Source organism: Tursiops truncatus, chromosome 11 (assembly GCF_011762595.2).
Source record: "Tursiops truncatus isolate mTurTru1 chromosome 11, mTurTru1.mat.Y, whole genome shotgun sequence".
NCBI classification, from domain to species: Eukaryota; Metazoa; Chordata; class Mammalia; order Artiodactyla; family Delphinidae; genus Tursiops; species Tursiops truncatus.
This window is the reverse complement of record NC_047044.1, coordinates 95,038,456-95,057,318: the sequence shown is the minus strand read 5'-3', so window position 1 is coordinate 95,057,318 and position 18,863 is coordinate 95,038,456. Positions and strand designations below refer to the sequence as shown.

General features: G+C 36.5%; 1 protein-coding gene across 11 annotated transcripts in view; it reads left to right on the top strand.

The window, feature by feature from the left end:
* RIMKLB (ribosomal modification protein rimK like family member B) overlaps positions 1-14,635 on the top strand; it is a 127,734-nt gene extending 113,099 nt beyond the window's left edge. For 7 of the 11 annotated variants that reach the window (XM_033867046.2, XM_073789066.1, XM_033867048.2 and 4 more), the window contains 5 exons: positions 405-491; positions 1,369-1,572; positions 4,372-8,909; positions 11,606-11,766; positions 14,493-14,635. In XM_033867046.2, the coding sequence (XP_033722937.1) occupies positions 405-491; positions 1,369-1,572; positions 4,372-4,835 (755 nt within the window). In that variant the 3' untranslated portion in view covers positions 4,836-8,909; positions 11,606-11,766; positions 14,493-14,635. Of the gene's footprint in view, positions 1-404; positions 492-1,368; positions 1,573-4,371; positions 8,910-11,093; positions 11,767-13,139; positions 13,316-14,492 lie in introns of all 11 variants that reach the window. The other 4 variants (XM_073789067.1, XM_073789065.1, XM_073789064.1 and 1 more) reach the window with 4 other exon arrangements.
* The last annotated feature ends 4,228 nt before the right edge of the window (positions 14,636-18,863 follow it).

Below are 18,863 nucleotides of genomic sequence, written 5' to 3'. Positions count from 1 at the left end.
TGATGAGAGAGAGAGCCATGCCTGTGCATGCAGCATCTTTTCAACTTTGGATAAGTCTACCCAACTGCCTCACTCTTCTGTTTCTTAATCCAAATAGAATTCTATATACTAAAGTAGATCTTGGCTTCTATTATTTGTGTGGTAGAGAAATAAGGGCTAAAAATATGAAAAATGTTATAGAATCAGGAAACTTTGTTTTAATTTCTTTGAGTTGTATATTAGAATATTTATAGTTTAAGATAGTTTTTATCCATTTTAAAAGGAGTGGTTGTTTAACTGAAGACAAAATTTAGCCATCAGGTTATTACCTTGTACCTCCCTTGTCTTGCTGACTTTAGTATAGATAAAATTTATCACAAAACACCTCTGTTGCTGTTCCTAAATTTCTTTTTTGCTCAAACCAGGTGGTCATGAAAATTTTGCTAAAATGATTGATGAAGCAGAAGTACTGGAGTTTCCAATGGTAGTGAAGAATACACGGGGTCATAGAGGTGTGTATGAGTTGTTGCTACCACACATAATATTGAAATTACTCTTGAGAATTAATAAGTGGTTATACAAAACAGATTTTTTAAGACTTAACTTAGATCTACCTTGTATTTGCTCATGGTTATTGACTAGACATAGTCTTGTCAATTGAAGTTTATAGCTTTTGAAACAGAGCTTCTGAAGAATTACTCTAGGGAAATTGCTAGGTGCATGGTACCCCAGACTCACAGAAGGCGCTTTTGTGAGTTGTTCCTCTAGGCTGGAACAACAACAACTCACATTTCTGTTCGTTTAGTGGTTATCCTAGAGATTTTTTTTTTTTTTTTTTTTTGCAGTACACGGGCCTGTCACTGCTGTGGCCTCTCCCACTGCGGAGCACAGGCTCCGGACGCGCAGGCTCAGCGGCCATGGCTTACGGGCCCAGCTGCTCCGCGGCATGAGGGATCTTCCCGCACTGGGGCACGAATCCGCGTCCCCTGCATCGGCAGGCGGACTCTCAACCACTGTGCCACCAGAGAAGCCCTATAACCATGTTTTAAAAGCAGACACTTCTGTTGGCATAGAAGTAGTAACATACTGCTACTTTACTATATGCAAACATGGCATCTTAATATTGTGTAATATATAAAACATATGTTTTAACTCAGAAAAATGTTTTGTTGATAAGTGAGGCTAGTATTATTGGCTAACCTGGAGGAATACAAATCTTAAGAACCCAAATATTTAGTTGGTCTTTATATACATTTTATCATAACGCTGTTACTTTGGTTAAAAAGCAGTTGGTTCTGAAAAAGGAGATTGGGACACAAGAAAATGCAGGTAATGATATCAACTGCTCATAGTTTGTTGACTTACATTTTTTATTCTTTTCGACCACAGGCAAAGCAGTTTTCTTGGCTCGCGATAAGCACCATTTGGCTGATCTAAGCCATCTTATTCGCCATGAAGCTCCATACCTGTTTCAGAAGTATGTTAAAGAGTCTCATGGAAGGGATGTACGTGTCATTGTTGTGGGAGGCCGTGTGGTTGGCACCATGTTACGCTGTTCAACGGATGGGAGGATGCAAAGCAACTGCTCACTAGGTAAAAGCAATGCAAGTGTCTTTCTAGGATATAAAGTAATACTATTAAAGCTTTTTCAGTGAGTATTTGTATATAACTTAGATCTTTTTATTTAATATGTTGAAAAACGTATCTTTCACATGTAAATATGATTCATAGATTTACCACGAATATAATAAAAGTATAGAATTGTTTTTCTAGTAATGAAGCTGGATTTCTCTGAATCATAAATTTGCTTTCACCCAGGCTCAATTTGTACCCCAATTTGCACATGTGTGAAATGTCTAACAAATTCCCTCTTTGGTCATATTATTTCATTTAAGCTGTGTCCTAACCCATTTTACCCATTGGTCCAAAGAATGTTGCTGATTTTGATTTGCTTAAGTGTATATCTTCTGAGATTTCTTACCGTTGAAGGGCCTCAGAGCGTAGTCTGGGTGTTTTCTTCTTCTCTGTGTATTTTACGTTCTTAGTAATCTTACCTAGCTCGTGGCTTTAGATGCTATCTATGTTATTATTTTCAAATTTATCTCTCCAGTTTAGGCTTTCTTCCTGAACTCCAGGCACATATAAATCACTGCCTCTCAATATCTCCATGTAGATGTCTGTTAGACATTTTAGTCTTAACATGTCCAAAACTGAACTCCTCATCTAACTCCTCCTCCCAATATGTCCCATCCACAGTTTTCTCCTTATTGTTTTTTGGCAACTGTATCTTTCTAGTTTAGACCAAAATCCTTGGAGTCATTCTTGATCTCCTCTCTAGTCTAACACCTCATATCCAAACTCCTTGAAATCTCTACTCTCAAAATGCATCACCTCTTGTTCCCTCTCTCTTCCCATGAGAGGATTAGAACAGTTTTACTTCCCTTCCTACTCCTCCCTCTTGATTCATTCATTCACTGAACAAATATTTTTGAGTACCTCCTAAGTATCAATACTGTTATAGTAGTATTTTGTATATAGCAGTGAACAAAACAGACACAAATTTCTGCTTCCCTGGGCTTTGTATTCCACTGTTTTTCTGAAACCATTTAATAGTTTTAGTTCAAGTCTATAATAGAATTTCTTTTATTGTGTGTCTCTTCTGTTGCAAGAATCCTTATGTAGCACTTACGTTATCCATTCCCAGGCAGTCTTTATCTGTTGAGAGTTAATTACACCTGTATTGCAAGAATCACACTACTAGTCACTCTTTACTCCCCGTCTGCATCTTCCCATACCTTGAGTTTTCTGTCCTTAGTCATTTGCTGTTATGTTAGTATCTCTTCTTGATTATTTTCCCTGGATGGTGTGTGTGAGTGATAGATACCTCATAGCTTGCTGTCTTTCTCAAAGGAGAATGATATATTGGCTGAGATAGGATTCTTAAATTGTGTGAGTCTTACTTCTGTTCTGCTGCTCTACAGTTTACACTTTTGCAATTGAATGTCCAAATCTACTCTGATTTTGGGAGGGGGGTAGGTAATTTATATTCTTTGTAAGTTTGTTTTTTGTTTTGTTTTGTTCTCTTATTTTTGGTTGTTTTGTTTTATTTGAAATGCGAAACAGTTTTGTCAGGATATTTTTAGATATGTGTCTCTTCTCAGTCAGTCCAACCTGGATTTTAGTAAGCTGTTTCTATCAGATTCAGTTTTTCTAAGCTTCAGGAAAATTTCTTCTCTCCTTCTGGGGGTTAGGGTTTTTCTGATTCAGTTATCCAGATTTTTTGTCCTTCTTTTGTGACTTCACCTCAGGTTTTTTGTATGTGCTTCAAAATATTTCTCACAGTAGATTTTCCAAGTTATAAGTTAGACTCACAAAAGCAACTCTCCTTCAGTTTCTCTGTTGAAACTTTTAAGTTGGGTAATCCTGTTTTTGTGTTAGTTCAGAGAGTCTTTTTGTGCTAAACTTGAATTTGTGCTCTTATTTCTTTCATTCAGGTCATAGACAGCTTGTTATTTGTTATTGTCACGTCACATCAGAGCTCTGCTCTGGTTATTTGGAACATTCCAGATGGCCTCAGTACTATGGATACTGAGAAGCAGTGTCATTTAATTCATTGGCTAGTGTGCCAGTCCCCTCCTTCCTGCACTCCCCTCCCCGTACTCTTCCAGCCACAGTGGTAAGGGGGACTCTGGTCATATGTGCCTTTACCTTTGGTCTCTTTGGGTCAGGCATACTTACATAGTACTGATGTCAGCTTTCCTCCTGTTGAGCTCCTTAAGCCAAGGTTTTGTCCAAATTCTTTTGCTTTCTAGTCCTTATCTAGTCCTTTCTAGTCTTGAAACTGTCTCCAACTAGTTCTAATTCTTTTCTCTCAGATACCAGCGAAGACTTCACATACACTCCTCCAGCTACCTGAAACCCCAGAATACTTTTGGCTTAGGAACAGCAAAGAGATTAGAATTGGGACTGTGGAGGAAGAAAAGCATGTTCCTAGATTCTGTCCTCTGTCCTTGTTATGCATCTCTATTTTTACAAATCAAAATCTGAAACTGATAAAAACCAATAACAACATTAAGTGGTTTAACTGTATTTATGCAAAAGTTCCATGGGATTGCAAGTAAGATAGACTTCAGTGAAAGTTTAATGGCTTCAGAAAAAAATAGCATATGGAAAAAGTACAAAGTCATGAATTTGTCGAGAGACTGCGTTGGAAGGGGATTCCCTAATGAAAGAATCTTAGACTTCAGAGTCCCAGTTTTACACTAGAATAACACTTTTGCTATTCTACTGATTTAGAAGAGAGGTTTAGCCTTAGAGGCTAACTTTAAGGTCAGCTTTAGTTTTACTCCAAAATTTTGTCATTTTGGTAACTTCTTATTTCTCTTTTGCCAGGTGGTGTCGGGATGATGTGCTCACTGAGTGAACAAGGGAAACAGCTAGCTATCCAGGTGTCTAATATCCTGGGAATGGATGTGTGTGGCATTGACCTGTTGACGAAAGACGACGGCTCCTTCTGTGTCTGCGAGGCCAATGCAAATGTAGGTTTCATAGCCTTTGATAAGGCTTGTAATCTAGATGTAGCTGGTATCATAGCGGACTATGCCGCCTCCCTTCTGCCCTCTGGCCGGCTCACCCGGCGTATGTCCCTGCTCTCCGTGGTGTCCACGGCCAGTGAGACTAGTGAGCCGGAGCTGGGTCCCCCAGCCAACACTGCTGTCGACAACATGAGCGCAAGTTCCAGCTCTGTTGACAGCGACCCTGAAACCACGGAGCGAGAGCTGCTCACCAAGCTCCCGGGGGGCCTATTCAACATGAACCAACTGCTAGCCAATGAAATCAAACTCCTGGTGGAGTGATTCCACCAGTAAATAATTAACCAACAAAACCCTTGTAAAACTTTCTTTTTCTTCTTTCCTTTTTTTCTTTGTTTCTTCTTTTTCTTTTTCTTTTTTTTTTTAAACCAACTTGCAATGCTGTTCATAGAAAATGCTCAGAGAGATGAGAGAAAATTGAGTAGGATTAGTTAGGAAGGAAGGATGGGGAGATAGACGAGACCTTTGCTACTAAGATGTTACTGACTTTGATTTGCAAATCCTACAGATAGAGAGGCAGAAGAGGTGAGATACAGAAAAATGTCAGGCTCTCGTAGTTTTACATTACTCAGAGAGATGTGTAGGCTCTCAGGCCATGAAGAACATAATATTTTCATGGTCTCTTGCTTTTGTTTTTGTACAGTTGGTACAAATTTCAGAGTAGTGTACTTAACATTGTGTTGTAATCCGTGAGGAAGACATCTACCTAAATTATAATTTTTTTATACAAATCTGAAAATTCAACCTATACACTATTATCTAGGAGCTTTATGTTCATAGTTATGAGATCTTGAGGAGCTCTGTTATTGACTTTTTCCCCCTTAATTTGGGTGGGAGGGCAACGTGAATGTGACCCAATAAAGATTTTTTTAATGATAAAGTTGGCATGTTTGCATGATAAAAGGGAAATGAACAGTATTGCAATGTCTGGCACACAAAATAACATTTACTCCATTGTAGATAAAATTGCACTAGTTAAAAATATGTGCATTGACTTGTATTTGTTAGTGTTTTAGCCTTTTTTGAAAGATATATGCTCTGTTAATGTTGCATTTTTTTTTTTAAATACATGCTAGTCTTAACATTCCCTGATCTATGCCTGCATCTTTAACAATGGCCAAAGTGAAGAAAATGCTACCTTTTTTGTTAACAAGACACTGACTTGAAACATGTGCATTTAAAGCCTTTTATTTTTTTCCTTTTTTCTTTTGGTGGTTGGGCATTTAAAGAATAAGGACAAGGAAGAATATTTTTGGGGGGCAAATCAAGGGTCTATAAGTTCCTAAGTATAAAGTTGAAGTGATTTCTAATACCAGCGTTATATATCTGCATTTTTCACATTTTAGGAGGGTGTGTGTGTGCGCGTGCGTGTGTGTGCACGCACGTGCACGCTTGCATGTTTATGTGCTTTGCTTTTTGTTTACACCAACCAATCAAAAAGGAAAGATTCTAGAAAATGGAGCATGATGGGAAACAGTTTTTTACTTTAAAAAAAACAACTGAGTCGTTTTCATAACAATAATCTACTGGTAGAGGTACTCACCTAAAGACATGAGGAGAATAGCTGCTGCTTAGGCTTTTGTGTATATGTATGTTGTTTGCTTTTTTTCTTTGGTTCTAGACTGTTCAGTGTATGATTTATTCCAGGCTACATGCTTTTCCTCTGCTTCTTGCTGTGCATTTTCTCCTATTACACATAGGTTTTGGGTTGGGGTGGACTGACCGTTTTTGTTTGGGGACTTATTTAGCAGTATTGAGTCTCTTATAGCCCTACTCTGAAGCCTTCAATATTCTACTCTTTATATTACTTTATTTCTGAATTTATAAAAGCCCCCAAACTGCATATAATATGAGCCTTTAAACATGGGTAAAACTATCCCAGTGAATGGTTTGGAAGGCGTGTTAAGAAATGGAGATGCACCAGAGCTCAACGTAATTTTTTTAAGCGGCAAGTTCCATCTCCCTACAATCCTCTGAAGCTTTTTACCCGAGTCCTTTCTTGCCTCTCCAGTGCTTTTTTCCTTCAGATGGACATTAAACATAATTTCTTGGACACTACTAGAGAGACTTCGAGGCAATAAGATCAGTATTAACCAGCTCTAACAGAGGTTTGATCATGCTTACTTGTACAGTTTTTCCCCCATTTTAAAAAAGGAATGTAATAAAACGTGTTTTTTCCATAGAATTAAATAATATTAAAATGGAGTGAAAGGTTGATTGTTGACAAATAGAATAGTACCTCTGATCTGTGCAGTGTCTCATTTCACCTTAGAAAAAGATACATAAGAGGACTTTCTAATTTATTTTAGGATATTCTCATCTCATCTAAAAGAATTTGACTTGTACAGGGTTATTGTGCGACATATTGTGGAACATATAAGTACCTCTGGCTCACTTGGTACTTCTTTTACTAAATGACCATACTTTGGAAGATGCACACTATTCGGGATAGAGAAATAAACAAGGGAGAAGGAATCGCTTAATTAAATCATCATTCATATGTGTGTAGAGACCATCTGGTTGCCACATAGATTATGATACATATACTTTGAATAGTTACATGTCACATGTATATAGATTAGTGAATTTTAAAACACAAATAGAACACCCTGTCTATTTGATGAAAAACTCAAGGTTTCTGTTGGGTGGGATAAGGCACCAGGAAAAATGTAGGTAGCCTTTTAAAAAAATTATCAAATTAACCAAGTACATTAGAAGAAATATCTGAGATTATTTCACTGTTAGTTTTACTCACTGCCCATCTTTTGTGCATTCACACTATGTTAAAACATAGCCTTACCAACCTATTTCTGGATCGTACACTGAATGGACATCTTAGAGTTTAAAAACATGAATATCCTCTTGAATTCCTTCAAAAAGTAAGGTGAAGAATAAGAGCAAACCATACTGGAAGAACCCAAATAAAACAGCCCAGATATTTAAGTGAAAGTTAAATATATTTTCCTATTGTTGAGTAACTTTCTTAAGATCTTTATTGCTATTATGAGAGGTAAAAATGTGTATTTATCAAATATGTATAGTCGTTATTTTATCTTGCAAAAATCTGATTATTGTAAAAGTATTGTACATTGTTAAAATTGTAATTCTGAATTGTATTTAAAAGTAATTCTTTCTGATATTGTTTTTATGTCACCCATGATGAAAAGTGGACTATGTATATACATAAACACACAAATATGAACTATTCCATTTAAAATTCTTAATAGTTATTTTCTTTTGATTGGTCATTTCTGTTGGCTTTAACTCCACTGAACTTTGAAGTATTTCTGTATATGCTATCAAATAAGAAAATACCCTGGAACATTAGAAAAATCCATCAAGAGACTTGCTTTCATCAAGTGCTTTATCAGACTTTTGAAAAGGTATCGAAGGCATTGAAAGAAGTAATTGACTTTCAAGATCATCTCTTCTTTTTCTCAAGAAGAAAACAAAGGAAAAAGAAATTCTCTTCGTTCAGTGAGTCCCCAGTTTGGGGTCTGGGGCGCTTAGAGACATTGTGAAATCAAATCTGTGTTACATTTTTCTCCTGGCTCACTCTTTTTGAGAAGGTTTATGGGCTATATGGCTGGTGAGACACGATCCCCTCCTAAGAAAATGTAGGTGCTCAGACAGGTAACCTCTGCTGCTACTGTTTTTATTTGTTTGTTTGTTTGTTTAATTTCTTTTATAATTTGTTTCTGTCGTACTAGGATATTTTTAAATGTAATATATTGCAGGATTTATAACCAGGTTCACTGCTTTCTTTCTTTTTTTTTTTCTTAAACCAAACCAAACAAAATTTCATTTAAGATACATTTAGGCGCCTTTGAAGCTTGGATTTTGGAATGTTTCAGTAGTGGACAGAAATCTGCTGTTGGAATCTTCTAGTCTTCCAGGTTTAATTTGAAATGTTTTTAGTTTTGTTTTGGATTTTTGTGTGGTATTTTATTTCCTTTATACCAATGCCCTTTTGCCATGCTGTTTTGGGGTGGCTGCCTAACTCTAGTGAAAATTCTTTCTATATTAACGAAAATGTGGTGTTTTAAATTCCTTAATGTTTTGCATTTTTAAAATTGTTTTTAAAGAAATATTCTAACTGCTTGCACTATTACTGTTCTTTGCCAGCCTTTTCAGGAGACAAAAAAACAAAAACAAACAAACAAAAAAATACCCAGAGAAAAAACTTTCCTTCTTCCCCCTTCCTGATGATGAGTGAGAAGTATTGAGAACTTTCGGGGTCAGTGCCCTTCTAAACTCCCCTTCCCCCAATAATGCAGCTGTAGAATGAATGGTAAATGCAGCGGTTTGGATTCAGGCACAGCCCCAGCCTGCTGGCAGGTAATTTGATTCTTTCTCCTTTTTTTCATCACAAGGCTAACTTTACTTTCTTTTTAAAATTTCCTTTCTTTTATGTACTTTGAAGGCACCAATGGGTTTGTAATATAACTTGGATTTCAAAAAACAATGTACAAACATACCTAGCAAATAATTTGGTTATAGAAAAAGTTTTGGGGGTAAAGTTTGAACTGGTTGGGATGAACCCAGGACTTTCTTTGGGGATTTGTTTTAGCCATTTAGATATCTCCATTCCTTGCATATATGTCTATAATTATTTCAGAGTGTGACTTTTTTAGCTTTGTTTTTGTTTTGGGTTTGTATGTTTCTTCCATTGTGCTACTCTGGCTTAAGCTTTTTCAGGGGTTGGTGTTCCGAATACACAGTGAGCTCACAGTATAAAGACATCAATTAGGAGTGGACAGGTATGGAAAACTAGAGTTTTGAAAAGGTAAAATTAGGTTCTAGGTTATATATATGGTAAAAACTCAACACAGCCTTCAGTTGACCTTAGTAGTGCTTCTCTTTCTGTGGCTTCATTATAAAAGTGAAAGGTAATGAGACAAAAGGTAATAGCATTTCAGTTATTTCAGGAGCAGCGTGATTTCAGAATTAATGATTTTAGCATTTCTGATGCACTAATTCTAACAGAGAGATGTCAGCCATTCGAGATTATTATTAAGTAATGGTTTAAATATTAAAAAGTTATAGGTTTGAACAGATTGGAGGGCATTTCTGAAGCACAAGATCTTAGAGCAGATTAATCAAGCCCATAAAACAAAGTTAATGGCAGGAACAGGAATACAACTTATCCATTTTAATAGCCTTCCTGTTAGTTAATACTACTATCCTTTCCTGTCTGCCCCAGTCCCCCTACCCTTTTCCTCCTTTTTCCTGTCCTTTCCAAAGTTTTAGCTCTAATATGAGTTATTATCATTATGGGAGATAATCCTCTTTCTGATAAGGTAGAATTTCAGTGTCAGTAGTCAAGACCTTTTCAAGATATATTCTCTTTGGATGCCCTATCCAAGGAGGCTGGAAGTCTAGTAACTCACTAGTTAGGGAATAGGAAATCCTGGCTTGTAATGCTGTTTCTACAGCTGAAGGCATAAAATAAGTCATAAACTTGTTTTGTGCTTCAGTTCACTCATATGAGGTAGGGACAGTCATTCCCCTAAGCATCTTAAGATAAAAATATTTATGTCTTGAACTGAAATTTACCAACAAAGGAATCCTGGCTGCACTTCTGCAGTAATTTATGACATATGGAAGGATCTTGTTCTCTTGCTAATGAGAATGGCTAGCATTAGCATGTGTGCACTCTGTGGTTGCATGGGATGTGGAGGATTTATGAACCTCCATTCCGCTGCCCCCCCCACCCCCCAAGATCACTGCCATGTTAAAAATGATCTTGCTTTCAGATTTCACCATATTCAAACTATATTAGATGGTCCTTATATAGTATATATACCTGGCTACTACTGTGGGGTTTGGGAACATGAGGGGTGGGGTGAATTGTTGTTGTTTTAGGTTTCAGTCAGACAGCCATCCCTGTGCCCCAGTTCCCAGAAGCACAGCAGGCCTCTAGGAGCATCCGTGGGAACGGCGCAGTCCTGACATCACCAACTCTTCTGCTCAGGCTCATCCCATAATCAGAGGTCAAAGGGTGGGGCTTGAGATGGGGGAAGGAATGAGAAAGTAGAAACAATGTCACGGCAGTGCCACTGTTGACTAGCCTTTGGTGCTTATGTCAGTGTTTGTTTTATTTTTTAAGTTCACAAAATAAGTTTTTATTTTGGGGTAAAGGTAGTGGGAGGGTGGAACAAAAGCTATTATTACTAGTTCATCATTATCACTAGCTCATTCTAGCATATTGTTCTTTAGTAGCGAATAAAGAATAAATTTGAAACTTAGACCTCAATAATAAAGAGCCTGGGAATAAAAATGAATCTCAGGATATTAAAAAACAAAACATTTATGTGGTATTCATTTCCAGTTCTACAACCGCTATTACCTTTGTCACTCTCGCTTTTTTGCCCTTAATTCTTTTATGTATGTATACAGTTTGAGGAAATGTGCATTTGTGGTCAGTCCTTTTAAAAGGACCTAATGAAATTACTACTCTTTTGCAAAAAATATACCCATTGCTTATACGGGCATACAAATGCTACCCTATTTTAAATGTAGGTGGCGTATGTGTTCGTGTTTTAATGTATTCAGAGCCATTGGGCAATAAGCAGTCCAGAACATGAAAACTCAAGCAGGTAAAGCGCCTAACACCCTTAGTTTCTAGAATTACTTTTAAAAACTCCTTTATTGCTGCATCTTCCACAAGTCTTTTGGTAGTCTCTGAACTTAAAATTTGGAGGAGTTCACTACCTAGTTAAAATTTTAAGTTATGCATTTATTATTTGTAGGGACAGGTGAAGAAGGAAAGTAACAGAAAAGGAATGGCTCCTTGAGGTGGCAGCTGCTGAGTGTCTAAATCTTTCCAGCTCCCCCCTCCTCCAGCTTAGCATGAACATTGATCATACGTGTTTTGATCTTCTGTGATTGGGATTTTTGTTGTTTTAACTTGGAGGGGAGGTTTCGGGGAAACAGGAACTTCATACACATGTGAAAATATGAAATGTTAAGGAATTTTTCTGTTTAATATGAATAGTAAGCAAGAACTTTTTCTATATACTCTTCTGCTGCAGCAGAGAAATAAACTGGTAGGTGGCAGCAGAAGAAAGAATTCTTCAGATTGATGGCTACTGACCAAATCGGCATAGGAGAAGAGAGAGCATGACATACCACGACAAGCAAAGGGGGCAAAAATGGAAACAGGACTACGATCCCTGATCTTGACTCTTAAATGGTAAGTTAATTTCAAGAATGTGTTTTCAATATGATACCAGTGTCCTGTAAGTCACTGTGGTGTGTAATCACGAATGCCTGTAAATTCTTGACGTAGGATGAATTTGTCCTAACTGGGGTACTATCATTCTTTAATTTGGGAAAAAAATGAGCAATATGTAAAATTAGGGATTTCCAGTATATTGATGCGTGTGAAACCTTTTTTTTTCCCCCCAGCTTTATTGAGGTATAACTGACAGATAAAATTGTAAGATGATGATTTGATATACATTGTGAAAGAGTTATTATCATATCCAATATGTAGACCTTAATGATGGCAAAAATTATGCTGTCTCACAGTAAATGTGATTTTTTAAAAAAAATCTGCAAGATAAATGAAATATGCATTGTTAATCATTTTGTAAAAATGAAAGTGTCCCCTTTTTAGTGTGAGCACTGGGGGGATAACTACAGAAGTATGTAATTTGACAATATTTTGTGGTAAAAATGACCTTTTCTTCTGGCTGTCTCTTTCCTTTCTAGTCCCATTTCTTTGTCACTGTACCTGCCCATCAGTTCCGTTCTGCATATTCACCTTTCTGTCTTGCTTATCTGTCTCTGCCCTTCTTCTCTTACTGTTTCTTCAGTTGTGCTTCTGCTTTCCTGGTTTGGTATCTCTCTCTTTAGTCATTCAGTCCCTCGGGATTTTATTTTTCCAATGTTGTCATTTTTCGTCTCTGCCTACCTATTCCTCTGTGTGTGTGTGTGTCCCCATTTTCATTTGTGTTCTCTCTGGTAAATAGGTCTGTTTCCTTTCCATCAACAGCTGCCTTCAGACATGGGCATCAGTACCAGTGCTGTGATTTTCTACATTTTAGAATTTGATGAGGCTGAATAAAAGAAATGAAGTGATATTTTGAAGTCCCTAGATTTAAAGACTGTAATTTTCCATTCTTTTAATAAGTTGCAGATCCGTTTATTCATTCAACTACTTGTTTTACTATAGTATCTGTAATAACAGATTCAGCTGCTGGCCTACAGAGGCCTACCATAGAAGTTTAGAATTTTTAAAGTGGAAAGCTTAGAGGTAGTATACTATAATCTTGGATTTACTGGTAAAGAAACTGACGTTCAGAGAAGTTAGTAACTAAGATTACAGAGCCAGGACTACATCTGAAGTGTCCTAACTGCCAATATGGTGCTCTTTGCATTATGTGGCGTGCATTCTTCAAAATCTGCTGTAGTACTGAATAAGTGAAGTGCTCTGCAATGAGACCGCTGTGAGTTAGAAAGAAAGTTGTCACTGTTTGGGCTTGTGGTTAGGATACTAAGGCAAGCTGTGGGCAGCCATTTTAGGTGGTTTGTACATAGAATTAATGAGTACATCATTTACAGGGTTTGAGAATAAAAAAGTGTCCCTTGTTAAGAGAAGATGCAAAGAGGTTCTTTGCAATTTCTGGTCAAGAGAGAAGAGAAGTGGATCTCTTAGATCTATTATACCACTAATCCTCTACCTCTCCTCTGGCCTACCTTTATTTCTATTCTGGATAATGAATCAATCTGCAACAAAGGTAAAACATTATATTCTGAATTTTTTTTTTCTGACAGGTTAGCAAGGGGAAGTAGATAGTTAAATGGACTTACTGTGTATACTTGGAATAAAGGATTTATCGTAACATGAAGCTAGAGTAACTGATATTATTGTTTAAATACATGGTGAATTCTGTTTTTTTTTTTAATAGTATAAAAAGAAGTCACCTTCTATTAAAAAGTTGTTTAATGCTAAATACAGTTTTACATATATTAGTATGGAACACAAGAATACATGCCTCAGTTAATATGGTTAAAATTTCTAAACTTTTAAAAAGAGTTTTGTCACAAATTTTGGTTATTATATGGAGATGTCAGTGCTTTAGAACTGAAAGAAGCTTGAATCTTAATCTGAACCAAAATTTATTGCTCATTATATAATTTATTGAAAATGTAGTCTTGAGCACTAGAGTAAGAGCATTTAAGTTTAGTTTTGTTTGTTCAGGCATTTTGCTACAATAACTTTCTGTGATGTTTTAGAAAAAATGTTCTTACCTCAATTTTTTCCTCTTGGTGCTAAAATAAAACACAATTGTCTATATTGTAGGGTTTTCAAGGAGTAATATTGCTGACACATCTTTTATATGATTGTATTTTTTAATATGAAATTCAGTGTCTAAAATTGGGTTGACTTTTGTAAAATATAAATTATCTCTATAGTACAGTTTAAATCAATCACTAGGAAAGTATGCTTACATGGATGTCTAACTGAAATAAGTCTCACAAAACTCCAGTGATGAAGACCAAAGTTTTGGCTTTTGTGTTGGCAGCATCTTGAAAAAGTAGATAAAATAATGGACCTATAAATTGAATTGTTGATTCTAGAGAGAAGAAATTTCAGGAAATAAGAATAGTTTCTCCTGAAGAAGAATCAAGTAAATCTGGGAAGTAAGGTTGCTCTTTTAAACCTGTTACAGGTTTAAGCCTTTAATTTTTAATGAATGATATACCTTAGTATACCTTTGTCAGCTGAGATCACCAAGATGAAATGTGGTAATCACAAAAAGGGTTATGATTCTTTTTGGCAATCTAGACATTTTGTATTTTTTTATTGTCACATTAGTTAATTTTCTTATTTTCCTTTTCTTTTTTCTCATCCTAATTATAAAGACTGTTTAAAACTGTGATTTAAGTGAGCTCTGTGTGTTTCCCCCCTAGGTTCTTTTGATCTCACAGAATGGATGAAGACTGTATGTTTTTTCAAATGGAGGATAGAAGTACACAGAACAAGGAAGCAATAGCTCTAACCTGTTTAATTCGATGTGCTTTCTAAAATAAAAACACCAGAACTGGAAATGAAATAGCATGGAGTATGGTTTGTTCTTTTGTCAGTTATTTCTGCTCACTCCATTTTGTATGGGTTCACTTCAGTCTGCATATCTAGACTTGATGTCTAGCTCCACATGTGTCATTCTCTTTTTTTCCTTCACTTTTTGCAAGATTAAACTCCTTGGTTCTTGATAGACTGATCTCTCTATAAAATATTCTGATATGATTACTCCTTTTGGCACAAAGATAGGCACTAAAATGTGTATTTGGATTTTCTTCTGCCCCTTTCATCTCAGTTTATCTGTCCGTGCTGAATAATTATTGCTGTGTTTTTATCTCTGAAGAAATGCAGCCTTTTTTCTGTTTCACTCTGACAGGGCTCTAGCGCACACTTGTCATAGCATTGCTCACTACATTTTAATCTTGTGACTGGAGACCATGTCTGACCTACTTTATTTGAACTGTAGGGGATCTAATAATATACATGTATATACAGAGGCAGCCCTAGTACTTTTGACGAAATAGGCTTTGTAAGCTTTGACAAAATGGGCTTTGTAAGCAGATACTGATACAAATTCTGATTTCATTACTTACTGTTTAAATGGTCTTTGGACAGGTCACCTTCTGCAAGCCATAAAGGAGTGTTTGTAAAAAAATGGAAAGAACCGTACCTACTTTGCTAGTCTAATGTGTAAGTATTAGCTAAGCTATAATACGTGTATAATTCTTAGCACATAGTTGAGCATTTAATAAATACTGTTTTAATTCTGTAAATTTTGGTTATTGAAATCTTATTCAAGACATACCAAATCTTTTTTCATCTCAGAATGGAAGGCTGTAAGGTTTTCTTTCTTGATTTTCTTTTTTTAAAAAATTAATTTATTCATTTATTTTTGGTACGTTGGTTCTTTGTTGCTACGCGGGCTTTCACGCGGGTGAGCGGGGGCTACTCTTCATTGCGGTGCTCAGGCTTCTCATTGTGGTGACTTCTTGTTGTGGAGCACAGCCTCTAGGTGCACAGGCTTCAGTAGTTGTGGCACTCGGGCTCAGTAGTTGTGTCTCGCGGGATATAGAGTGCAGGCTGAGTAGTTGTGGCGCACAGGCTTAGTTGCTCTGCGGCATGTGGGATCTTCCTGGACCAGGGATCAAACCCGGGTCCCCTGCATTGGCAGGTGGATTCTTAACCACCGCACCACCAGGGAAGTCCATGATTTCCTTTCAGTTTTCTTATTTAAGCTCCTTTTAAACTCTTTTGGTTGGATCATTGTGTGTGTGTGTGTGTGTGTGTGTGTGTGTGTGTGTGTGTGTGTGTGTGATTTCTCCTAATATAGACGGATTATTCCTCATTCCCACATTTCATTGGCTGAGGAATTTTATATTTCTTTAAAAAACCTTTTATCTCATTTTTTCCCAGGTTTTTCCCCCCTGTCAGCTTATAACATATTCTTTTCTTGCTCCTAAACCGAGAGAAGTAAGTAAGGAAAATGCATACCATGTGCCATAAGGAATAGTTTAGGTTAGTATGACTTGTTTTCCCAAAAATGATTTGAGGAGACTTAATATAAATGTATTAAAACAAAGAGAAGATGGGGATGAAACCAAAATACAGAAAAAAATAAGGTGAAAAGAAGGGTTAAAATGCATATGCATGCTATCAGATCCTGTACATTTGCTCTGATAGAGGTGGACAGAATTGACAAAGAGTTGAATAAAGTCAGAAAATTCATGGTAACCTTAAGATAGAAGGAGATATATTGTACAGGAATAGCAATGTTTCCTGATCATGAGATGTCCCACAGTGCAAATTAATATGACACTAAAATTTAGTCCACTAAAGTCAGTCCAGTAAGAAGTCTTTTTGATGGTCTGAGCTGATCCTGTGATGAAATTTTCTCGAAGTGTCCTTAGAACCACCTATATCATGATCACATGGATTATTTGTTAGGTTCCAGGGTCCTAAACCTGAATTTTGGGGTTGCCAGGAGTCTGCTTTTTGACAAACTGCTCAAGTGACTTATTCATAATAATGTTTGAGAATCACTGCCCTAAATCTTTTGTCAGTGACGGTGACTTTAAGAAACACTGCTCTTTGGAACCAGGGATTTTACTCTCTGAAAGGACAAATTGTAAGTCTTTTAGGCTTTGCCGTCCACATACAGTCTCTTGCCTAAAAAAAAAATAACCCTTTAAAAATGTAAAACCATTCTTAGCTCAGTTTGTACAAAACAGGCTGATCCTTGCTCTAGAGGAATGGGTGGATTGAATATACCTTAGGCAATGATTCGTGAATTTTACTTCTCTAAATTGAGGCTTTGTTAGCAGTAGAGTTTGAGGTTATTTGCTGTGATAGGAAAACAGATGTATTGAAATTCTTTGTAATGAACCAAGAATGGTGCTTTGGTAGTTACAAAAGGTGGAAACGTTGATATTCTCGTTAAAGTTAGCGTAAGTAGCAATATCAGGACAGAAGGGTGTACGTTTCTAAAAATGTTAAGACACCGAATCCTTCAAAGTTTTTCAGACTTAAAAGCTCAGTAAATAAGGACTTCAGTACTACAAACAGATGGCCTCAGTGGGTTGTTTAATTTTTTAGTTCTGTACTCAGCTACTAGTTACACAGGAAGAATCCTTTAAAGGTGAGGGCTTCGTGAAGCAGGCTTCTAGAGGTTGCCTGAGTACTCAGCTATTCCATGATCTCTAAAATGGTACATAGTATAAATTTGAGAGATTAAGCCATTGAAATCTATGTTACTGAACGTTGTGTAGAGTCAAGAGATGTGGACGGTTTGGGATAATCTCCCCCTCTTGTTTAATGATTGTTGTAATTTTAAAACTTTATTGTTAGAGCTGGAGGCTGTTTGCTTCAGGTTTTCTTTTTTCCCAGCCTAATTGAGATATAATTGGCAAATCACATTGTATTAAAGTGTATAACAATGATTTGATGTATGTAAGTATTACAAGATATTTACCACAAGTTTAACATCCATCACCTCACATAGTTATAATTTTTTTTCTTGTAATAAGAACTTTTAACATCTACTCTCTCAGTAAATTTCAAATATACAATACAGTATTGTTAAGTATAGTCACCATGTTGTACGTTACATCCCCAGGACTTTTTCATCTTATAACTGGAGGTTTATACCTTTTGACCACTTTCACCCATTTCCCCCCTAACCCCCAGTCTCTGGCAACCACAAATCTGATCTCTTCCTATGAGGTGTTTTGTTTTTGTTTTTTTTCCTTTGAGATAGTCATTTTGTTTCCTTCAGGTGTATACCCAGAAGTGGAATTGCTGGATCATATGGCAGTTCTATTTTTTAACTTTTTGGGGAACCTCCATACCATTTTCCATAGTGGCTGCACCAGCTTACATTCCTACCAGCAGGCACAAAGCTTCCCTTTTCTCCACATCCTCACTAGCATTCATCTACCTGTTTTTTGTTTTTTTTTTTTTATGAGCATAGCCGTTCTAACAAGTGTGAGATGACCTTCACTGGAGTTTTGATTTGCATTTTCCTGATGATTAGTGATGTTGAACACCTTTTCACATATCTGTTGGCTGCTTGTATGTCTTTGGAAGAATGTCTAATCAATTCCTCTGATCATTTTTTATGTTGGATTGTTTTTGCTATTGAGTTGTATTTATATTTTTTCAATATTAACCCCTTGTCAGATATTTGATTTGCACATACTCTGTTCAGTATGTTACCTTTTCATTTTGTTCATGGTTTCCTTTGCTCTGCAGAACCTTTTTAGTTGGATGTAGTCCCACTTGTTTATTTTTGCTTTTGGTGTCTAATCCGAAAAATTATTGCCAAGACCAATGGCAAGGAGCTTACTACCTATTAGTTAACGCCTAGAAAACTCTTCTAGGAGTTTTATGTTTTCAACTCTTAAGTCTTTAATCCATTTTGAGTTAATATTTCTGTATGGTATATGTGTATAGTTTAAGGTAGGGGTTCAGTTTCAGTCTTTTTGCATGTGGCTGCCTAGTTTTCCCAACACCATTTATTGAAGAGACTGTCCTTTTCCCATTGTCTGTTCTTGTATCCTGCATTGTAAATTAATTGACTATATATGTACGGGTTTGTTTCTGGGCTCTCTGTTCCATTGGTTCATGTGTCTGTTATGCCAACACCATACGGTTGTTTACTAAACCTTTGTGACATGGTTAGAAATCAGGAAGTGTGCCTCCGGCTTTTTTTTTTTTTCACATCAGGTTTTCTTTTCTTTTTCTTTTTTTTTTTTTTTTTTTGC